General features: G+C 31.5%; 1 protein-coding gene across 2 annotated transcripts in view; it reads left to right on the top strand.

The window, feature by feature from the left end:
* Nucleotides 1-23040, top strand: part of LOC110997144 (mucin-5AC) — a 74939-nt gene that overhangs the window by 10759 nt on the left and 41140 nt on the right. For both annotated transcript variants that reach the window (XM_045634814.1, XM_045634813.1), the window contains exons 2-5: nt 17443-17497; nt 20356-20541; nt 21122-21273; nt 22717-22949. In XM_045634814.1, the coding sequence (XP_045490770.1) occupies nt 17443-17497; nt 20356-20541; nt 21122-21273; nt 22717-22949 (626 nt within the window). The remainder of the gene's footprint in view (nt 1-17442; nt 17498-20355; nt 20542-21121; nt 21274-22716; nt 22950-23040) is intronic.

Raw genomic sequence — 23040 nt, 5'->3', positions numbered from 1 at the left:
CCTACTAGAGTTTTTAAAAATCTACTTAATATAATATGTACTACTTTTGGAAAATATGTATATTAATGATAATTTGCGTGAAACATTATAAATAATAGTAATTTGATAACGTTATAATTGATGTGTATAAAAATTTGTGAAGTCATATTTTCTGTTTTTTTATAAGCATACATGTTGTTTTAGATTTATTAGTAGATAAATAATGTGACAAAATAATATAAGAATTGGCTAAATATGCAACTTCTTTGTAAAACTCTACCTTTAAAGACAAATTCCCATGCCATGGGTATATGCGAACTTTAGATTTTACAACCATATTATAAATATATTACATTCCATAATATAAATACATATACATTTAGTAACCAAACTGGTCTGCTTCTCTCTGTGTCGCCACAAATAATGCATTAAAAGCTGAAAATTTGTTTCTCACCACCCGTGGTACTAAGAAAATAAATCAATAGCAGGATCTTAAATTAATCCAGCATAACTACAATAACAAATGTGTAATTAAAAATCCACTTCAGAATTTATAAAAATCGATGCGCCTGTTTTAATTAATATGTCCACTTTATAATGGCAGAGGTTAAGCGGCCCTGTCGACCTTGGTAGAGGCCGTGTTCTGTTACTATATACTTCATTCAGTTAAGGTTTATTTCATACCGGATACGGACTATTACAAATAAAAAAATATAAACTATAAGAATGCTTGTTCAAAATACATAGGTTTAGTTTAATAAATTTATATGATCCAAAACATTTGAACTCGGCCGATCTCCCCATTATTGCATAGTAACTGCTGTATACAGAGTAAACTCGATATAACGTCCCACGACTGCGAACTCTGCGAACTAAAGCATCGAAATTGGCTATGGTTGGATTAGCTTCTCTTCCATACAGTAATATACTCTATATAGCATTATATCCACTCACGAAATCATGTATTTAATGCCACTACATTTGATATGCTATATTTATTTTAAAATATAATAATAGATAAATAGAAACCTACAAAAATCTAAAAAGTTTATTATTTAGAATTAGTTATTCGTTGATAGTACCAGTTTTGGGGCACTGGTAACGTCTTCCAATCAGCAAAATAATCAGTGGGTAGGATATTTTAAATGTAATAAAAGAATAATTGTAGAAAAGCAAAAAAAAATATTTGGTTTAACATAACATGTATAAGATATGAAACAATTATTTCTAAATTTATTGCCATTGTATGATTTTTGTTTTTTTTTGTCGTATTACATAATCTAAATATATAATATAAATAAATATAAACAATAATTTCCAACACTAGTGCTAAGTAGTCGTTTCTATATTCATGGCATGAGAAAATATTTAAGGTAAATTAGCAATTGATTTAAATGTCGCTTTCTCCGTTTTTAAATTAAAGAGTCTCCGACGAAAGCAATCAGTTACGATGACTGAATTTATAATAAAGTTATGCAGCGCATACCATAAAATATGTATATATATACATACAATATGTACGTAAACCGCATTTTCTTTACGTGTATAGACACGTAGCATTATTATGTATCAGATCTACATATAAACGGGGCCTTCAGCACCCTTCAGGCTAAGTAAAACGAAACTTTTGAGGTCTGGGTCTCAGATAGCTGTTTCCTTAATATAGTTTTTTTTGTAATATGATCCTTCTGTCTGATATATTCCGTAGACATTTTGCATCTAAGGCTTGCCGGTTTTCTCACGATGTTTTCCTTCCCGTACAAGCGAGTGCTAAGCACGTCTGTGTCTATGGGTATATTGATGCTCTTTTAGCTTAATAAAAAACATAATAAAAGAAGACTATGCGTCTGAAAATACAGTAGAGAATACCTCAAAACCAGAGATGCTATTCATTAGCACAGCAGTATTCAATCTATAGTTATTAAATCAAAATTTCAAACATAGTTTATGTTGTCAGTATGATGTATACATTAATTGACTCTTAATGTATCTATATAGCAGCGATAGGAGAAAAACATCTTTATTTAAATAGAACTGGGTGTAAATATCCGGTCGCCAAACTCCAAAAAAGTATATTGTTATCGTTTTTTAAATGGAAAATTTCTGATAGAGTATTCATGTATCCATTTTGAAAGATCGATACACGATTTAAATAACTTTGCTCGATTGAAAAAAATTCAAACATAGGCAATCTGTGACACTTTGAATTCATTTTATAATTTGATTTTAAAATTTACGCGATATATTTTATCGGAAGTTAAGTAATCCATTTCAGAAAGAAAATTGACAAAATTACATTAATTTAATGTTTTACAAAACTAATTGATTGTGATTACGGGACGGTGCGCCTTAGTGCTCCAGCTCTCTATTGTCCACCCCGAAACACTGACAGAGCAATTTGTGCGGGAATAGGGCCTTATCGCCCAAACCCAATAATCTATCTCAATCCATTCTTTGACTATCTGAGATAGACATCTTAATACAAATATTGATAAATCTGTGCCAATAACCAATGGACGGATTGTAATAGCCATCTGTCGATACAAGCTATTCATGGTAGCATAGATCGGTATATGTGGATAGACCTTGAATGTCACGGTCTATTCTCAGATTGGTTTCAATATGAATTTGTGGATTACTTATTGGGTTCGGGCGTAAGTCAATGCGCCACCCAAGGACACTCGCAAGCAGACTTAGGCCATCTCTGATGGGAAATTTCTGTAATAGAACTATGCCATAATAACCTTAGTAAGATAGTATTTCCTTTATTATGTAGTTCATTAGATTAGGTCAAACTGCAAGCTTCACTGCGCTTGTGGTTTGCAACGCGCGGCTGCTCGCGTAATTCACTTTACACTCACCATTTATTTTGTAATAAATTATTTAATTTCTCGTTTAGTAATAAGAAAGCGATGACATTTAACTCGTTTATTAGTACGTGTAGAAGTAATTAATGAAATAGCTGTTGATCTATTACGTCCGATAGATAAATCTCTCGACAGAGATTATAGTATATGACGTATCGAAGTTATAAGTTTGATTTCAGAGAAAGCAATTGTTTCGTACGGGTACACAGATATTAATTGATTTTGCTTTAAAACATGAATAAAACTGCAATAAAATTTAATCTTTACTATACATGATATATGTTACATCTGAATCTTCAGACATAAGACATTTGTTATTAACGAAACCTACACAGAAATAATCAAAAAGAAAATAAATGGTACATCTAAAGTGTGTAATTTGTATGTCTTGTATGAGGCCCAGGCTCAGAATTATCCTGTGGAGCATAGTGTTCACAGCGCTGGTTATTCTGCCAGAGATAACCAAAAAACTTTCTTCTTTCCGAAGGAATTTGTTCCAATTATTATTTTTTAAGATATTTTTTAATAAAATTTCTCAGTTAACTGTATATTGTGCTTAAAGTTTTACCAAATCTTCACTAGTCGTTTATACCACACTCTGAATAAATATATTCTGAAGGACTTAGACTAAAAACTATAACTTTTCAGGAAACTGATAAATATCTGCGATGATTTCACGACAATTATACGCAGGAATTATAAAATTTTCGCACATATCTTGAATATGTATAGTAAACGGAACTCCTTCGATTTCGTAACCGGTGCCGCTTTCTCGCCTGAGGTCGGCTGTTGGAGGAAACAAATATTTAAATTATTTGCGTTACGCACTGAAAAAAACAGAATTTCAAGAAGATGATTTATTTATGAACACATCCTGACTGGATAAACCCACCTATGAATTTTTCAACCTCATTATGAAATATTTAAATTTATTTCGTTGTAAGTAACTTAATTGACATTTAAGTAAAGTAAAAACTGTCTAAAATCACTGATTTAATTGATTAAATAATTTTAAAGCCCTATATTCACTTTGTTTAGTGATTAGGAGACAACAAGTGTGGACAGCGACTGTTTAGTGCCGGTGATTAGTTGGCTGCGTATTAAAGTTATTAGAAGCGTGTTCTATTTTTTTGCGAATGACTCCCTTCCCCTCACTCACAGCGTGCCTGCCAAACTATATGACAACTGAAATAACTTATCAGAGCCACTAAACAATAATTGGACACTACTTGCACTACACACCAATCAACGTCAGTTACAAATCACTTGCACTCGCACTTCATCAAAGTGAATACAGGGCTTTATAGATTACCCCAGTTTAAACAAGCAATAACTAATATACATTTATTATCTTACATTACGCCGGCTTTTTCTCTCGGCCCTCTGTCTTCTTTGCCGATGAGTAGGGATGCCTACAGCTTCAAATTTAATGGAATAAGTGATACTTGTCTATCTTATGGTCCATAATAAACATATTTTATTTATTAACATATGTTGAGTTGGGTCAATCTTATTACAATAACAATTACGTTTTACTGTATAAAAAGTGTTATATGTTAGCTTATAACTTAACCTGAAAATTGTTGCTTATGTATTTCAAAAACATGCTAATTTCTCCCTTAACGGGGTCACCTCAAAGTTTCTCGAAGTTATGTAACAAAATACACGTGAGTAGGTACTTTGTACAAAAATTTTATCTACGGACATGATATTGAAAATCGATGATCATGCTTTAAATGAACCTTCTCTTCTTCTTCTCATGTCTGGGCCTCGTGGTCTGCAAGAGAACAGCGGAAGCGGACAATCTGTTTCCACTGTTCTGTCTAGCACCTCTCTCGTAGCAGTGTATTGTTTTGAGGATGATCAGTCTTTCATTTGATTAGTCCATCTGGTCCAGATAGATGATAGATGGACCAGATCTAGTCCATCTCCACCAGCCTTATACTGCATTTTTCAGATAACATTTTTCGGTTAAGTTAGACATTTTTTGTTTCCTAGCATACCTTATACGTATTGTACCATGATAGTTAATTTACATACCGCTAACAAAGTGAAAATCGCGTTAAATAGATTGACACATACAATATTTAACTTAACATAAGGTTGAAAGTTCGTTTGGTCTTTCAACAAAGTCAAAATGTTCAATTCTTATGAAATTAATGTTTTGAGTACCCATAGATGAATTTCATTTTAGCTTTTAATACCTTTTCAAAGTTTAGGCAAAAGAAAAATATTTCGACCTTATATTTGCCCTATACATTCTTTAATAAGGTATTTGATGTTTATTAGTATTTAATTTTCTACTAGCTATTATTACTTTATTCGAAGTGAACAGAAAAGCGTAGTTTTAAAGATCTATTGGCATTTTAAGCAACACGAGATAAAGAAAAACATGTTAGTTATTTAAGGTTTATAGTATGTATTAGGTATTAGGTAGATGGGCTCAATTTCCGCAAATAGTATGTTTATAGTATGTTTAAAGATACTTCTTAATACCTGCAGCTGTTTCATCATCGGACGTCGAAGCAGAATATGAAATTCCATCCGTATCACTTCGACATTTGTCGTTCCAAAAATGAGCGAATTTTTGACAGTAGACACTACTACTATGTGGGACCAGCTGTCTACTGCTATTTCCTAACCAGTTCAACTTAGGTTCCTTACTGAAAGAGCGTACAATTCTTAAAAGTACAGTATTTCAGTTGCAAGCCATTGAGTGTCAATAGGTGGCGGTATAAACACCAGGTCAACTTGCTTATAAAAATAGTGCATTTCTTTTAAATGGTTTAAAGTTTATTCATAAAATGCTATATATATTTTTATTACATATCTTTATATGTTGTATAATAAGTATAATAAATAAAGTAAATATAGTGTGTATATATCCGTCATCTATCAGCCAATAAAAACTAATTCATACTATCGCGAATGTGTTACGTCAAATTATAAATTATATAACCAAATGTACAACGTAAAATAACTTTTATGGCATAAACGATAAATGTTAGAATTCTATGCGATAATATTTAACACATGCAATACGATGTGGCCATAATTGGTGCATTTAGCATGGGCATTTGGTGCACTGCACATTGAGTTCCTGATTTCAACTCATTTCATTAAAATTTTAATTACATTTTTTCCTTCAAATAAATTCGTTAAATATTTCCGCGTAGATTTAATTTAAATTTCATTTCTTCCTATAAACATTCATCCATCTTTACAACATAAATTATTATTTTTTTCCAAAACCTCTTTTTTTGTAGCTCTTATGAGCTCGATCTCTCTCTATCTTGAGTTAAAATAAAAAAAAATATGTTTAAAATATCTGTTATAACAATAATGTTTTCCTGTAAAACAGTATAGTGATATGATAAATTAATATATAATATGCAATAATAATTAAAATAGGGTAGATAATATCATTATTTTAAGTAATTAAGTTTGTTATGGAAGAGCTGGGAACCCTAACACAGGTATTTTTACTTAAAAGGGTTTCCAAATCTTACACTTTGAAAAGAAAATGAACTTAAAATGAATAAAGACTTTTTATTATTATTATTATTAGATATCAAAATGCGTTTAGCAAAAATGTTTCTCGTTTAGCAAGTTCTATTGTCATCCCAGGTCACCTGCTACCGTCAAAACAAACATGAAAGTGATATTGGTGACGCAACTTCGCCGCGCCTATACTTTCTATTCATACATCCTATGATGTTTATTGATCAAAGTTAGATAATATTGCAATCATACGCTTGATTACCTTAAATTATGACTGTCTACATTGCTAACAATATATATTTTTTTTGTTAAAATACAGGATATATTCAGAATGAATTTTGTTAGATATATTTGCAGATATGGAAATATATAGTCAATAATAATAATATTGACGTCTGTATTTAGTAATGGGATACATTGAGATTTTAAATCTTAAACAAACAAAAATACTTACTAAAAAGAAAATAACAAAGTCTCTGCCAAATTCTACTTTTTCTGTCAGGAAATGTTCCGGTCCTTCTTTTCATATTATAATCAAACATCAAAATCATTTATTCATGTAGGTAGTTCAATGTCACTTATGAACGTCAATAAAAATATACAATAAAGCCATCTAAAAATAGTGGAAAATTATCCAAAGTATATTTAATACTTTATCAGTAATCTGTTACGACGTATAAAAGACGACGCTTTCACAGTAGCGATCGAGCTCATTTTTACAAACTTACATAATATTATCCGTTTATTCTATTAATAATACAGTGGCACTATATGTGTCTCAGATTACATCCGTTTCGTTTCATTTATCTCAGATAGGTAGGTGATCAGCTGTCTGTCTGACCGACAGTCGATTGTTTGATTTGAGACATGCTCGTTTTCTCACGATGTTTCCCTTCACTGTACGAACGAGTGTTAGATTTGCACATGTATATTGTCCATTGGTACACAGCAAGGATCGAACTTATGACTTCAAGGATAAGAGTCGCATGCTGAAGCAACTAGTCAACACGGCCAGCTTTGCAGTAACAAATACAATCATTCACGTTTTATATGAAAATATCTGTACAAATATTTTTTTGTCGATACAACTCAGGACTTTTACGTGTTATAAAACACGTGCATAACTAGTGGGTAGGTAGTAAAAGCATACCGGTAGTATCCTACCGATATGCAGTTACTACCTTGCTTATCTTTTAAATCGGCCTATATACCGTTGGTACATATATTATGTCGTAGGCTACATCTTAATGCAACAATACACGCAACGAGATCTGTGGTGCAAGGTCAAGTTGTCATGATCACGTTCGCAATGACATTAATAAATCGAATTTAATTAATGCAAATAAAATTCCATTACAGGAAATATAAAACCGCATTCCTAAGAAACTAACAAAAGTCAAATTAATTACCAATTTTATTTTATAATAGACCTGGTCGACAATACTCTATAGAATAAAAATAAATAGTCTATGCCTATGCTATTGATGTATACTAGTTTATGTATTCATTAACGTTCTCCATATCATATTTAATATAATATCTACAGTAGATGCTTCAAAAAATATAAAAAATACACTTAAGTACAATTTTATCTATTACTAGGAACGCGAACTTATGCAATTATGTGATTTGAGCGCGATCTATGATATAATAATTAAACTATTATTGCGAAAATAATATTAAATTGTTTAAACGTTAGCAGATATGATGATTAGTGAAATCTAATTTATACAATACTAGCTGACCTGGCAAACATCGATTTGCCATGTATATATATATATATATATATATATATACATAGATATATATATATATATGTATGTAGATTAAATATAGCCTATATTACTCGTGGATAATGTAGCTTTCGAATGGTGAAAGAATTTTTAAAATCGGTCCAGTAGTTTATGAGCCTATTCATTACAATCAAACAAACAAAGTTTTCCTCTTTATAGTGTAGTGTAGATAAAAATAACTACAAATTATATATATTACATACTCTGTCTAGAATTTTTATTGTTTTAGTCACTTTGAATTCGCATCACGAAATGACTACGTTCTAGACATTTAAGAATTTTATGTCAATGTCAAACACATCACGTATTAACGATTGAGTTCTGATTTAAAATAAGAACGAATCTAAAATCATCATACCGTGTTCTATCATCTACAGATAATTATGAAATAGTAAATTAAAAAAATATATTCGTTACCATTTACCTCAAATATCTGATATTTTAACATACCTATTATTATTTTGTAAGACATTGCGGTGTTGCCATTATAATCTTACTAAACTTTTAAATATTAATATTATGCTTTTTAATATTATACTGAGGCAACATAGAACTTTACTGTCTAGCCTTACTTAAGACAAATAAGTAATTTAACCCTAACCTAATTTACTAAGAAGGATATTTAACATAAAAACGTGTCAAATAACACTGCTTACAGTCTCTTTTAAACGGAAGACACTGTTATTGTTGTTCTAAAGAACACAAATGCAGAAATAATACAGAAAAAACTCTCGCTTTTGATTAAGATCAGAACGGGCAATGACGCTGTGAGATAACTTAATAAATGAATTTTTGATATATCATCTCGAAGTTGACAGTCGAATAAATTTCATATAATAATAAATAATAACATTCTCCAACCAATTTCGATTTCGTTTCCCCATAACCGGCCACATACTCTCACTTTCATTCAATAGAATACAGGTTCTTGAGGAAGTTACAATTTTCTATAATTATCCAATCATAACTTTATACAGTTTCTATAAATTCTTTTAGTTACAATAACACAGCCTTTTCCTTTCGTTTAGTTTCTGTGGAATCATGATAAAACGTTTTGAAAAAATACTATTTTTTTTTCTCTGTTAGAGTTGCAGGTAGAATATCAAAAAATCATCTAAAGATATTGTCCAGCGAGAAATTGTGTTCTAAAACAGACAGATGTTATTATTTGGTAGATAGATTGCAGACATTTTAAAATGGTCACCTTTAATCTGATTGAATCTAATTTCATATTCTGTATAAAAAAATTGACAAATTTAGTGAGTAATTCTAATCTAATGTTAAAACAATGAATTATCCGGTTAGAATTTAGTAATCGTTTGACCTTTACATTGCGACCTTTAAATATATATTACGTATTCTTTTGACCTATAATATTCACGGTTGCTTTGGCAACTAGTTAAGAAATTCAAGACTAGCTTGTGGTCATCAGTCGTCTTTTGTCATATATTCCTCATTTATAAATAACTAGCGACCCGCCCCGGCTTCGCACGGGTGCAATGCTGATACTAAATACACTACAGAAAATCTGTGAACGTTGTATATAAAAATGTGGGTTATCCATAAGAGATAGACATATACCATCACAGACTTTTCTGTAGACCTTTTCAATGTGTACAATACTTAGTGCATTATTTTGATAAAACTCGTAGAATTCAGCCTGCGTTTGCAATGAAAGCGGAAAAAATATAATTATTTACGACGTCACATTAGAAACCTCAAAAATAACAGTACTTCTCCACTATTTAATGGATGTTATTATACATATAAACCTCACACTATCTATTAAAAAAAAACCGCATCAAAATCCTACAAACATGAAAAAAACGTCACCATGAAGTACTTAGACATGTTTGAATTCATAAAATTACTAATGTCTGAAAAGTCAATGTAAGCTAACGCAATTTAATGTGTCAGTTAAGGGATACTATTCTTCAACAAAATCCCATAGGCTCTTTTATCTCTGCCTCTTGTTAAATTTAAGAAATGTATTACAGAAAAGCTGTTTAAAAAGGCTTACTATAAAGTTAGTGATTATCTAGTTCATAAAAGGGCCTGGGACGAGTGCTGGGCAGGCTACCACTAATTAATTTGCGATATTTGTTTTAAATATTGTAGTATTGTTTGATGATTTACTTTTAAAAGAGTACCTACTGTTAGTTTTTTACGTCGGCTTTTTCTTTCGGCCTACACCCTCTGTCTTCTTTGCCGATCAGTAGAGCTGCCCTTTCAAATTTAATGACGTGGAATAAGTGATACCTGTATATTTTATTCCAAAGTAAATATTTATTTTTTACTTAAAATATTTTCATTAAAGAAGAAGAAGAAGAGAAATAAATTAATCCATGATTAGCTTAAGCCAAGAAATTATTTTCTGGACAAAATATTCTCTACATAAGAAATCTATCGATTCTATAAACATTCCTCGTAATTAGTGTAATTGGAGCGTGTCGTAACGTCAGTCTTCGGCATATCCGCATACACTTGTACTATACCGAACCGAGATAAGACTCTGTTTACGCAAGAAATGCTCCAATTAAACATTACTTAAATAACTGGTGACTTTGGCAACCAATCTCATTTTTGACTTTAACATTAACAAGAGCGTAGAACAAACAAAAGGAACTGGTAGCAAACTCGCCGGCGATCTTTTTAATCGCCCAATAATTTGTTTAAGAAAATGCTTTGTAAGACGCCATCACACCACGCCGCACATCTTTATTTTTTTTATTTATTAACACTTAGTTGCATTACATTAAAGAAAAAAATATTAAACATAATTAGATGAAAAGCAACTGGCGGCCTTATCGCTTTGGAGCGATTTCTTCCAGGCAACCACTGTGAGTAAAGGAAAAAAAAGATGGATTTAATTGCATAAGGTAGACAAGAAGTGCAAAAATACATATGAAAAATACAATAAGAAGGAAAAAACATACTTAAAAGAAACAAAAAAGAAACTGATAAAGGATACATAAAAAAACAAAAAGTAAAAAGTGCACATGAATCATGATAATCTAATTCAAGAAATTTACATCTTGTAGCAATCACTTGTTAAAAAGCATTTCAAACAAATTTTTATGACGCATTAGTATTTTTTTTCCATGGCCTACCATGGTAAGAAATCAATAATCAATAAAACCAGTCTCCATAACGTGGGTTGTTATCGACTCGAGATGGCCCAGCTTGAATGTCTTGTCGACCTTGTGTCAAGACGGAAGCTATATCAGAACTGGAATAATTAATAAAGTATCTGTTAGTAACATGAGACCGCGTCTACTGGAGTGGTCCATGGCTTGGCGAATAACTGATACTTTTTGGCTTTGATTCGTAATGGGAAGGGAATTACAATTTCAAGTCCGGTACGGTACTCAACAATACTGAAACAGAAAATATTCTCGTTCAACAATAATTTAATTATAAAATGTCATGTAGAAATTATTGTCAAATATCGTTGATATGGCAAAAAGACGGGACTAGCTGCCTACGAGACAGAGGATTCTCGCTTTTTACCTAAATATCCTTTTCATTGTGTATGATGAGGATTTTTATTTTTTTCTTTCTTAGATATCCGATTAAATTATTTTTTAATCTTAATTTAAAAAAGTTTTAACTGTTGAATTTAACTAATTTACAGCAATTTTATTATTCACATTTCATATGACTCATAAATATAGTATTGATTAAACACAGTAAATTTATTTGTAGTTTTAAGTATATATAGGTTTCAAACGACCTAAACGCCAATATGAATCATAGTAGTAATTTATTAAGTAATGAATAAATGCCGGTATTTATAGCATTGGCATGCCATAATAAATACCGGCATTTATTATACGAAATATATTTCGCGAATAAATTAAACATTGAGACTAAAATGTTTTTATTTCCGTTGTCATATAATTTGAGTTTATAGTTTTCAATTCGGGTGAAAACAAAAAAAAAGTTTACACAAACTAAACATAAAAATGGCGGAATTCGAATCGATATAAGATGTCATAATAGCAGTTTACCTTTATAAATGGACTAAACGACATAAAAACAATTTTGTCACAAATCGAAATAAATATTGATGGTAGAATTATTTATCAGACTAAGATCACTTTGATTATTTCTATATAATAATAGCATTTTATTCAGATTTACACCTAAAATATTTATATCTTATACTTTTAATGTCTGTCATTTACCACCTACTGTTTCCTTAACTTGTTCTATGCACCTTTCATTCCTCTTTTGAAGTTATACTTCCTTTGGGCGCGATGGAGAAAAATGATGAGAGTGATTGATTTTTACGATGCGCGCGCACACCAACAGCTAAATTCGACATCGTAAAGTTAGGTCTAGGTGGCATGGAAATCGATAACTATGTTCACGTTGTATATTCCAGTATTGTTATATTTAAAACACGTGTTTCGTAACAGTACAACTAAACAGTGTGAATAAATAAATATTATTTTGGTGTTTTTAAATCTATTTCATATACGACGGTGATATTATTTTAGTAATAATTTATTTATTTAAATAAAATCTTTTTGATTAATTTTAATATTTATCGTTAATCAAATGCAGTAGGCATTTTATTATTTTTTTCCATACGCCAAAGAAACTTCTAACGCGTGTACATCATATGTTGTGGTACCTTGGGAACTGTTAAATGCTATACTTTTCGGTTCTTCTTGTCATGTTCTCAATTTTAAATAGACATTTTAATGATGTTTTTGACAATTTAATATTAAAATAGGATGTGAAACAAATGAGTTCGGTAAAAATTTCTTACACATTTAGTTGACAGCGTTTCAATTGAAAAGTGTTTAAAATTACTGGCATTTTCATCGCTGAAAGAGCCATTGTTTTTATCATGATACTCTTTTTCGATCCATTTCTGGACTTCAGCCTCCTCTATCTCCAGTATGCCCTGCTCTGGGTCCATTCACTGGAAGCCAACAGATTAGTCCAGCCTACGAGTCCATCGGTTCTGGTCCATGAGCGCTGTCGCCTGCCCTCCACCACTTTGATGTGGCGACAACTACGGCCAGCGTACTACGGAAGTAACTAAAGAGAAAATTTAAAAAGATTTGACACGTTATTTAAATAAAAGTTTACGCGAACCACGGGTATTTTAACCATCAGTTAGAAAATGTTTAAAAAAAACAATAAACGATCATCCAGTCGTGCGTAAGACGTAGAAAGTGAACTTTCATTGAGAGAATGCTGATCAGGAATCAAACCTGTTACCCGTTTAGCCGTTCGTTACGCAATAACTTGGAATCACCTTAATTTGTTTACATATGTGAAGTAACACCATATTAGAAAACTGCTTTTTATGTTTAGTTTGACTGGATTTTTAAACTCGTTTCAACATTTTAGTAATAGGGTAATTAGTTAAGAATAAGGAAATTAGTTAATTTTTTCAGTGTTTGAATTAAGTGATACAATTAGACGATAGATATTTATTTTTCCAATTCAAAATCATTTATTCATGTTGGTAACATAATGTACACTTATGAACAATAAATTATTCTGTGTATATTTATTTCTAAAAGTTTTGGCCTAGAGCTGCAGCGTGCGACTGTCATCCCTGAAGTCGTAGGTTCGATTCCCGGACCGCTCACCGCACCAATAGATTCATTATATGTGCGTATTTAACATTCGCTGGAACGGTGAAGGAAAACATCGTGAGGAAACCGGCTTCACTTAGTACACGGGAGGCTGATCACCTATTTGCTATAACATTGACAACAAAGGAGAGGAAACTTAAAAGGCCGGCAACGCAAGCCCTCTGGCATTGAGTGTCCATGGGCGGTGCTATCACTTAACATCAGATGAGCCTCCTGCCGTTTGCCCCCTGTTCTAAAAAAAAACAACCATGAAACACGGCGAAATTACGGCTTCAAGCTGCCGTTGGCTGCCATTTCTATGGCATAATACACTGGGTCTTAATAATTAGGACGATTATTATATCAGTTCAAGTTATAGACAAGCACTAGTTTTAAATCGCTTTCAACACGCTATAGGAATGAGTGAAACACGAGGTTTCATATTCCGACTGAGTCGTTAGTGTGGCAATCTGTGGCGCAATACGTGAACGCAATCTTTGGGATACTCGGATATTTCTAATATACATAAAAACGTATCTCAGTTATGATTGTAGTAGTAGAAACTAGGGGCCTACCATACATGCTAGAATTACATACTAGAAGTATGTTTTTATAAAGATCGCATACAAAAAATGTTATGTTTACAATGTATTTTAGTAATATTGCTGAGATCGATCGTTCTATAAGACATACTAGACTTGACTTATATATATGTTATTATTTTCTACAACCCCTAGATGCAAAGGGCTTCCACAGTGAGTCTCGATCGCGTTCTTCTTGAGCTCATATTTCAACTCGCTCCAAGTCTTTTCGGCTCTCTTCCCCTAATCTGCAACTGTACGACAGTCGTCTAACGACGATCTACAGTTGCAGATCTTCTCTGGCCATTAGATACTCAAAGTTCGGCGAAGACAGGTATTGACGAAGACTTGGAGTATTCTTATATTATCTGTAAAGGGAAGACAGTCACGGGGGACATAATTACTGAGCTGACATTAATTCGATTGATTAAGAAATTATTTCTGTCGGTAGAAGTCTGCTTTGTAATGTTGAAAGACTGTTGTTTTTATGAAAAGGTTCGAAGGTATTATGACACTGGCATCTAGGACAGTTAGTGTAACAATTTGACAAAATCTTAACATGACAATAGATTTACATATGTTGTAAATTAATAATTCTATTGTTCGCGTGAGGCAACATCAGAACGAGCGGAAGCGCCCGGATTATCCAAAAAGCATGAAATTATAAACACTCATTACTTCACTTTACGGTACTTGCATAAGTTATGTAAAATTGTATCTTGAATAATTGTTTACAGTCTTAGTTTCATACAACAATTTTTTTTAATAGTCAATACTCGTGAGTTAAGTTCGGTGGAAGTCAACTATCAACTGTCATTAATCGTGAAAAAAGGGCTTATAACATAAAAACTATATAACACATCTGTTACATATAAAGAATATAATTGATCAACCTATGTACATATTATATTACAATTTATGAATGTGGCTGGGTGACCAGTTAGCTCAGGACTTTTGTAGTCTTTGTATTGGCACCAGCTCATAAAGATAGCCAATACATGCAAAATGTGGTCCCGCTAATATATACAAATTTATTTACAATGCTTATATATAAAAGGGCACATTTATTACTAAACTTTAGTTTGCGCTTTTTCTTAATTAAACGTTAGGTAACTCGAGTAACAATTTAAGATTTAATTATGAGTTTAATATTTAATAAATATTTTTATTATTACATTCTTTGAAAAGAAAGACATAAACCTATTTTAATTTCATTGTGTTTCTGTACCGGAAATTGATGAGACGAATGCAGTGTTATTGGAATATGAATATTCAATGCATGAAACGATATAGAACGATATACATATACAGTTAGGTTCCCTTTGTCGTTCTAACGGTTTGACTTCTTTCAACCGAATTAGACCAGCTTGACAACGGAATACTGATTGTATTGTCAATTAATTGTGATACTTTATATTTACCTTAAATTATATGTAGTAGATTGATTGCCAAGTATTATTTCAAGTAACAGAATATTTTGAGAAGGCTTAATTTTCTAAGTAACAAAGTTTTAAGCTTTGGATTTAGTCTATTCAAAGAACTATGTCAACTCTATTCCATTTAATTTTATAAATAATACGGGGTTCTTAGCCAAGTTGCCTTAACAGAGGTGTATGTCAAATGAAAACTAGATTTGTATGAAAATTTGTAGTCATTTTCATACAAATTTAGTCTTCAACTTTCTACATACACAACTGGTAAGCCATATTGACTAAATGTTTTTGTTTTTTTAACACAGACATAAAATTATATTGTTAAAGATGCAAAATTATAAACAAACTTTACACAATTATTTACAATCATGAGACAAACCTGACACCATAATTAAGCATTGTAGAACCGTTGCTTTTGTTTTTTTGTAACAATATTTTAAGTGTAATTCTGAATTAGAACATATAACAAAAGAAAGAATGCGTTTCCCGCGTTTTTAGTTTTACATAAACATTTCTTAATTTAGTCTGTGTGTGGTGCGCGGAAGATTTTTTGACGACCAGAACGTTTCAATACAATGTCTCTCTCTCTCACTCTTTGACTATTGAAACAATATCCGCATTCCAAATTCAAACACTTTTAAGCCTTAGCTATTTAAATTCCTTTTTAAATATAATGGTAAAAAAAATAATTGATCTGTACATAATTACAAAATATAGTGTTAGATATTATAAGAAATATTTAACATTTTATTGGACTAAAGTAATTTGTGTGACGAAAGCAAAGTATTTAAGCGTGTTTATTGCGACGAAAAATCTGTGATTTGAGGTCATCAGAGGTCAACACGAACCCTTTATGATGTAACGCGGCCTTTGTATATTTCAACAGTATACACGTATTTACTTTATATATTTTTATATAATAATCACTTCTAAAGGACGACAATGTTAAAACAGTGAATATTTATGTAATCTGCGGGTCAAGGTTTTTAGATTTTTAGTCATTCTCACTTATACAATAATTATTATTCCAGATATAACAAAAGTATTGTTTAAAGTCTCATGGGAGGAGGACATGCCTGATTCATTAATTAAATTTATGTTATCAGAGTTCTATTTATGCCAATTTTCAGTTATAGAAAAATATACTCTTACGTTTTATAAACCTATCATATGCAATTTTTTTTGGAAATAAAGGCTATTATTATTATCATATACATTGATATCTATCTCATATAAACTAATCACTGAACTGAAAATAAATATACTAACCTCAGCGATTAAAGAAACAAATAGATCAAAGAGTGGCGGAGAGTTTATTGCCAGTTCTTATCTTTCGTTCTACGCCCTTGATTTGAGAACTGGCAGTAAATGTAAGATTAGAAGCATTTAATGCATATTTCTTTTTTTTTCTTTTTTTTATAGAACAGGGGGCAAACGGGCAGGAGGCTCACCTGATGTTAAGTGATACCGCCGCCCATGGACACTCTCAATGCTAGAGGGCTCGCGAGTGCGTTACCGGCCTTTTAACGTTCATAAGTGTACATTTCCTTACCCACATGAATAAATGATTTTTGATTTTATTTGATTTATACATTATAAAGAAAATAAATAGTGCATAACAATAATAATCAATTATCTATAATATTTCAATTATGATTAGTCCATGTTTTTATTGTCTTCTTTGTTTGCAGGGAAGCACGCCGTGGTTGGCAATACTTGCAGCAGTTTTGGCACTTGCAACACCAGGTTAGTACGACAATAGATGTTATGCGCAATGTAATGCCTGAATACTTTATTCATTCTTTAAAGAATGTTCTTTTTTTAAATGCATATAATTTTTAAATATATTCATTTTTAAAGCATATTTCTTTAATTAAATTTTGAATCAAGTATTACAAAATTAACACTTCTTTTTCAATAAAAAAATCTTTGTTTTGTTCTTGAAGAGAAAATAATCTTGATACCCGTAAGAAATAAAGAAGAGAGGACAAAAAGAAAGCAGATTATTTCAAGATTGAGTTAAACATAAACTCTTACTGTTAAGTTAAACATAAAAGCTTTGTCTTGTAGAGCTTAATTGGGTTTTGATTACGATCTTAAGTTTAGGATTGGAACTCATAAATTATAAAAATCACATTATACGTACAAAAATGTATATTTGTTATAAAAAATATTAAATATTGAATAACATTTAGTATGTTCCTTTTATTTCAGTAGAAATTCGGACCCGAAAAGACTTCCTTATATTAAATCTAGCAATTGTAAAATACACTTCATATCAGTAATAAGAACGAACCCTACATGTGTATATTCATAAGAATGCAAAAAACATACCGAACTCTATCACGAAACAGTCTATTGTTCACGAGACAAAAGAACAAAATGTGAATTTCCATATATGGATCGGCCGCGAATGATACAAGAACATATTTGTATTGAATTTGCATTAGTTTCTGTCCGAGTATAAGCAGGCAAATTATTATTGTTTGCGATTGTGATTGCGTTTTGAGTTTACGAGTATCACTATCTAATGGTTGATGGTTGGTGGACTCAACGCACTTTCGAGTCTAACCTAATGAGAGGTCATTTTGTTAGTATTTAAAATTTATTTATCCAATAGAAAAAGAAAATACAAATCTATGCCCACAAGGAATCTTAGTGTGCACTAGCCCACACAAGATTCCCTGTGGGCAGTCAGTCTTTTCCTTTTGACCTGTTAATTGTACTTTTTGATTTCCACAAAACACAAATTTATAATTAAACTATTTTTGCACAATAAGAATCTCTGTATTAGATGTTGTTTGAAATTTTTAGTAAATGTATGAGTAGTAAACGTATGAGTTTTGAAATGTTAGAAACCATTTTGTTTTTAAAGGTTACAGATGAAATGGAAGGAGAAAAATTTGGGCGAATAGAGTGCGTTTGGGGTTGCTAATTCGATTGCGTTGTGATTAAAATGGTTTTTGTTTCCAAAAAAGTCCGCATTATATTCATCTGAAAAGTCTATTAAGTATTATAGACTAACCGTTAATAGTTGGAATTCATTGTACAGTTTTTTTTACAGAAATTTTGCATATGTTGGTATGTAATAATATTGTAATAAAATTAAGGCGAATGAATTTCTGCATAAATAGCTGCATACATAGTTTTATGTCGTACTTAAAAATAGATAATAAATTATTACAATTTAATTGTCCCTCTCAATTCTCATGAACAAAGGGCAACGCACTGCAGTGAGTGGGCGCACAATGGTGCATTGTTTTAATATGCAGCCTCCAACGTAGACTTTTTGTTCGTATAGGAAATGCATAAGTGAAAACTATTAATATTTATTACATTCACTTTTTATGTAAACAACGTATACGGAAGGTTGATATAAAATTTGTTTTACTTTTGTGGTAACTGCATAATTCAGCAATTTTAACAATATAGATATTTTATTATCTATAGATCTGATATGGCTTTGTACGTTGTAACAGTAAACTTACCCCGTAACTGTCATAATAGTATCCGTTAAATAGTAATTAATTAATTTGTTTTTCCGTGAATAGTAAATTTCTTTATCCGTTATTAATAAATTTACTTAAATTTCCAATTTTTACAAAAGTGGTTAAATTGAGAATTTATCCGTTAATATTAAATTCCGTTTAATTTCTAAATCCATACAAAAGTAGAATTGTTTTTCACGGGTACCTTCTCCAGCTTTTGCCATATATCTCTGTCCATGGTTTTCTTTTTCCATTCGCTTCCTTCTTAGGTTTCTATTTCTTCTATTCACTCTTTTTGGGCCGGTTCTTCTTCGTCCCCTCGGTAATTTCCATATAGCTGTCGTAACAGTCCACCGTAACTGTCATAGCAATTTGAATTAAAATCTAACGAAATTCCAAGGTAAGGTTCCAAATTAACGATTTTATACACGTGTTTATCAATAATTGGATAATACAATCGATCCATAGAAATATATATATCAACATATGTTTATTCAGTAGCAACAATATTTTGTCTTCATTGTTTTAATAGTTGTTTTACATTGTCTTATATTGGCGGGATGATTACTATCTATTAATTGTTAAATTACATTCCGCTTCCGTGCGAGTGTCCCGTTCATTGTTTAAAGCATTGTCATCCGTAGCTCTCAGGATCCGAGTATTGGGCACTTGACATGCTGTATGTCGACCACTCGGATAATGTTTTTTTATTTAAAAATAATAATATACATTCATACATATTTTCAAACATTCATATTCACTGAATCTTATGAAAAGTTTTGGTTTCCGGCTATTACTTTATATCCAGTGTTAAAGCATTCAATTGGTTAATATGTCGCTAATTATGACTAAAAAGAGCAGTGTTGGCCTAGTGGCTTCAGCGTGCGACTCTTATCCCTGAGGTCGTAGGTTCGATCCCCGGCTGTGCACAAATGGAGTTTCTGACTATGTGCGCATTTAACATTTGCTCGAACACCTACCACCGCACCTACTTGTCTATTAGATTTAAAAATGATCATGAAACAGATTCACAAATCTGAGGCCAACACCTAAAGAGGTTGTAGCGCCACTGATTTTTTTTTTAATTATGACTAAAAGTGACAAATTTTGTTTCAGCTTTATCAAGCTCGCCCCGGGTGGTTTGCTACTACACAAACTGGTCTGTGTACCGGCCTGGTACAGCCAAGTTTAACCCACAAAATATCAATCCATACCTCTGCACGCATCTTGTTTACGCGTTTGGAGGCTTTACTAAGGATAATACACTGAAGCCTTTTGACAAATACCAAGATATTGAGAAAGGTAAGTTCTGTAAAATAAATAACTATATTCAATGATTATGTATTCTAATTAATTCGAAGTGTACCGAGAGATTTTTACGCCGGCTTTTTCTCTCGGCTAACATCCTCTGTCTTCTTTGCCGATGAGTGATGTCTACCGGTTCAAATTTAATGACGTGGAATACGTGATACCTGTATCTTATATTCAACAATAAACATATTTATTTTATTTTGTTTAATGGTGATCTTATTTAGGCTTTTTCATTTATTAATGGTCTTACTTTGATATCTCATTTATGTTCATAACCTTAGAGGAGAACGGCTTAAGTATATGTTTTAAGTATTTTAGATAAAAATAGTAATATAATGTTTCATTACGAAAAAATGTATATAAATTCAATCACGCGTTTCTTTTCCAACACGGCAACACCCGTTTAATACAATTTATCTGCAATATATATTGCGGAGCCCTTAAATAATTTATTTCTAAAACGTAAGATACGTTAATAATTCGTTCCGTATTTTAAATAGGTTTTACTGTGAGTACATAACTCATGTTATACTTAGAACTGAGTCAAGATTTATAAATATTATATGAACAGGTGGCTACGCCAAATTCACTGGATTGAAGACTTACAACAAAAACCTCAAGACTCTTCTAGCTATCGGAGGATGGAATGAAGGTTCCTCCCGATTCTCTCCATTGGTTGCTTCCAAGGAGAGAAGAAAGGAGTTCGTTCGGAATGTTATTAAGGTAAGATAAAGTGCATGTGACCGATTTTGTACTTGTTTAACCATTTTCTCTCTCTCTATCGGCATATTTTTTTCCGATAAACGGAATGAATACTTCCATTCCATCGATTTAATTTTAATAATAATAATATATTTATTTGCAAGAATATGATACATTAATGTCGGGTTAGCCCAGTGATTCCCAAACTTTTTTGTGCCATGCTTAACCTTTCTAAACCTCTTATGACACCGCCAATATTTTTTTTATATTAATACTTGAATTGTTGAAGAAACTTAAATGTTAGATTTTAGGAAGAAATTACTAGAAAATTTTGAAAGAAAAACTGTATGTAAATTTTTTTAATAATATAAAAAAGTGAAATACAATTTTAATAAATTTGTAATAAATGAATAGAAATTTAACTTAGAATTGCCCCACGTTGAGAAACACTGGGATGTCAGGAAGAAATCGCTAGTCAGCGATAACTTTGCTATTAACTATTTTATAACAAATAAAAAACGTTTCTACCCCTGGGAATCAAAACAAAAGAATATCCTTTACTTTCATTTGACTTAAGTGATTGTAAATTAACATCGAATTATTAAAATTTCAAAGCACTTATTTGAAACAATTTCTTTGTACACTTAATGTAAGCGTTAATTACATTTCGCCGCAAGTCGAGTTATAATAAAACGCTTGAAAGCTTTACTTTCTAACACATTATGCGTTATTAGAGGAGCGGATATCTGGTTGTGTACACTTAGCGACATCTACAGGAAAAATCGCGTTAGGAATTACTCTACACTTGTTAAAAAACAAATATTTGAATTACTTTAATTAAAACCTAAATATTGCAATCATATATACCGTATCTACAGTTTTCTTAAATAATAATTTAATAATAATAATAATTTTCTACATTGTAAAAAAGAGTGTAATTGTACTTATGTACACGCGTTAGAAGTTATTCTTCTTTGGTGTATGGAAAAAAAACTAAAATGCAGTATTAATTAACGATAAATATAAAAATTAATCAAAAATATTTTATTTAAACAAATAAATTTTTAGTAAATATTATCAACGTCGTATATGAAATTGATTTAAAAACACTAAAATAATACTTATTTATTCACACTGTTTACTTGTACTGTTACGAAATACGTGTTCAAAAATATAAAAAAATACTAGAATATACAACTTGAACATAGTTATCGATTTCCACGCCACCTAGACCTTACTTTACGATGTCAAATTTAGGTGTTGGTGTGCGCGCGCATCGTAAAAATTCACTCTCATCATTTTTCCAAATTGCGCCGAAAGAAATATAACGTCAATAAAATTAAAACAGATTTAAAAAGTTTGGTCCTTGTGGCTGTGAACCTTTAACACTGGCAGCATTCCCTCGCTGTATTGCGATGCTTATTCGTTGAGAGAGGAAAGCACCATTTACAATTTTTATCACAGTTCCTCAGACAAAACCACTTCGACGGCCTGGACCTGGATTGGGAGTACCCGGCATTCCGTGATGGTGGCAAGCCGAAGGACCGTGAGCATTACGCTAAGCTGGTGAAGGAGTTACGCGAAGAGTTTGTAAGGGAATCAGAAAAGACTGGCAAAACACGACTACTACTTACGATGGCTGTACCTGCTGGCATTGAATATATACAGAAAGGATTCGATATTAGGACATTAAACAAGTAAGTATAAATTAATTTAGATAACCTTTTTGGAATTTTATGATTACCTCGTATCCTTGCTTCCCCGCTGGGGGAAATGCAAACAACAGTT

This window comes from Pieris rapae, chromosome 4 (assembly GCF_905147795.1).
Source record: "Pieris rapae chromosome 4, ilPieRapa1.1, whole genome shotgun sequence".
Taxonomy (NCBI): Eukaryota; Metazoa; Arthropoda; class Insecta; order Lepidoptera; family Pieridae; genus Pieris; species Pieris rapae.
Note: the sequence above shows the minus strand (reverse complement) of the source record. Positions and strands in the feature narration are given on the sequence as shown.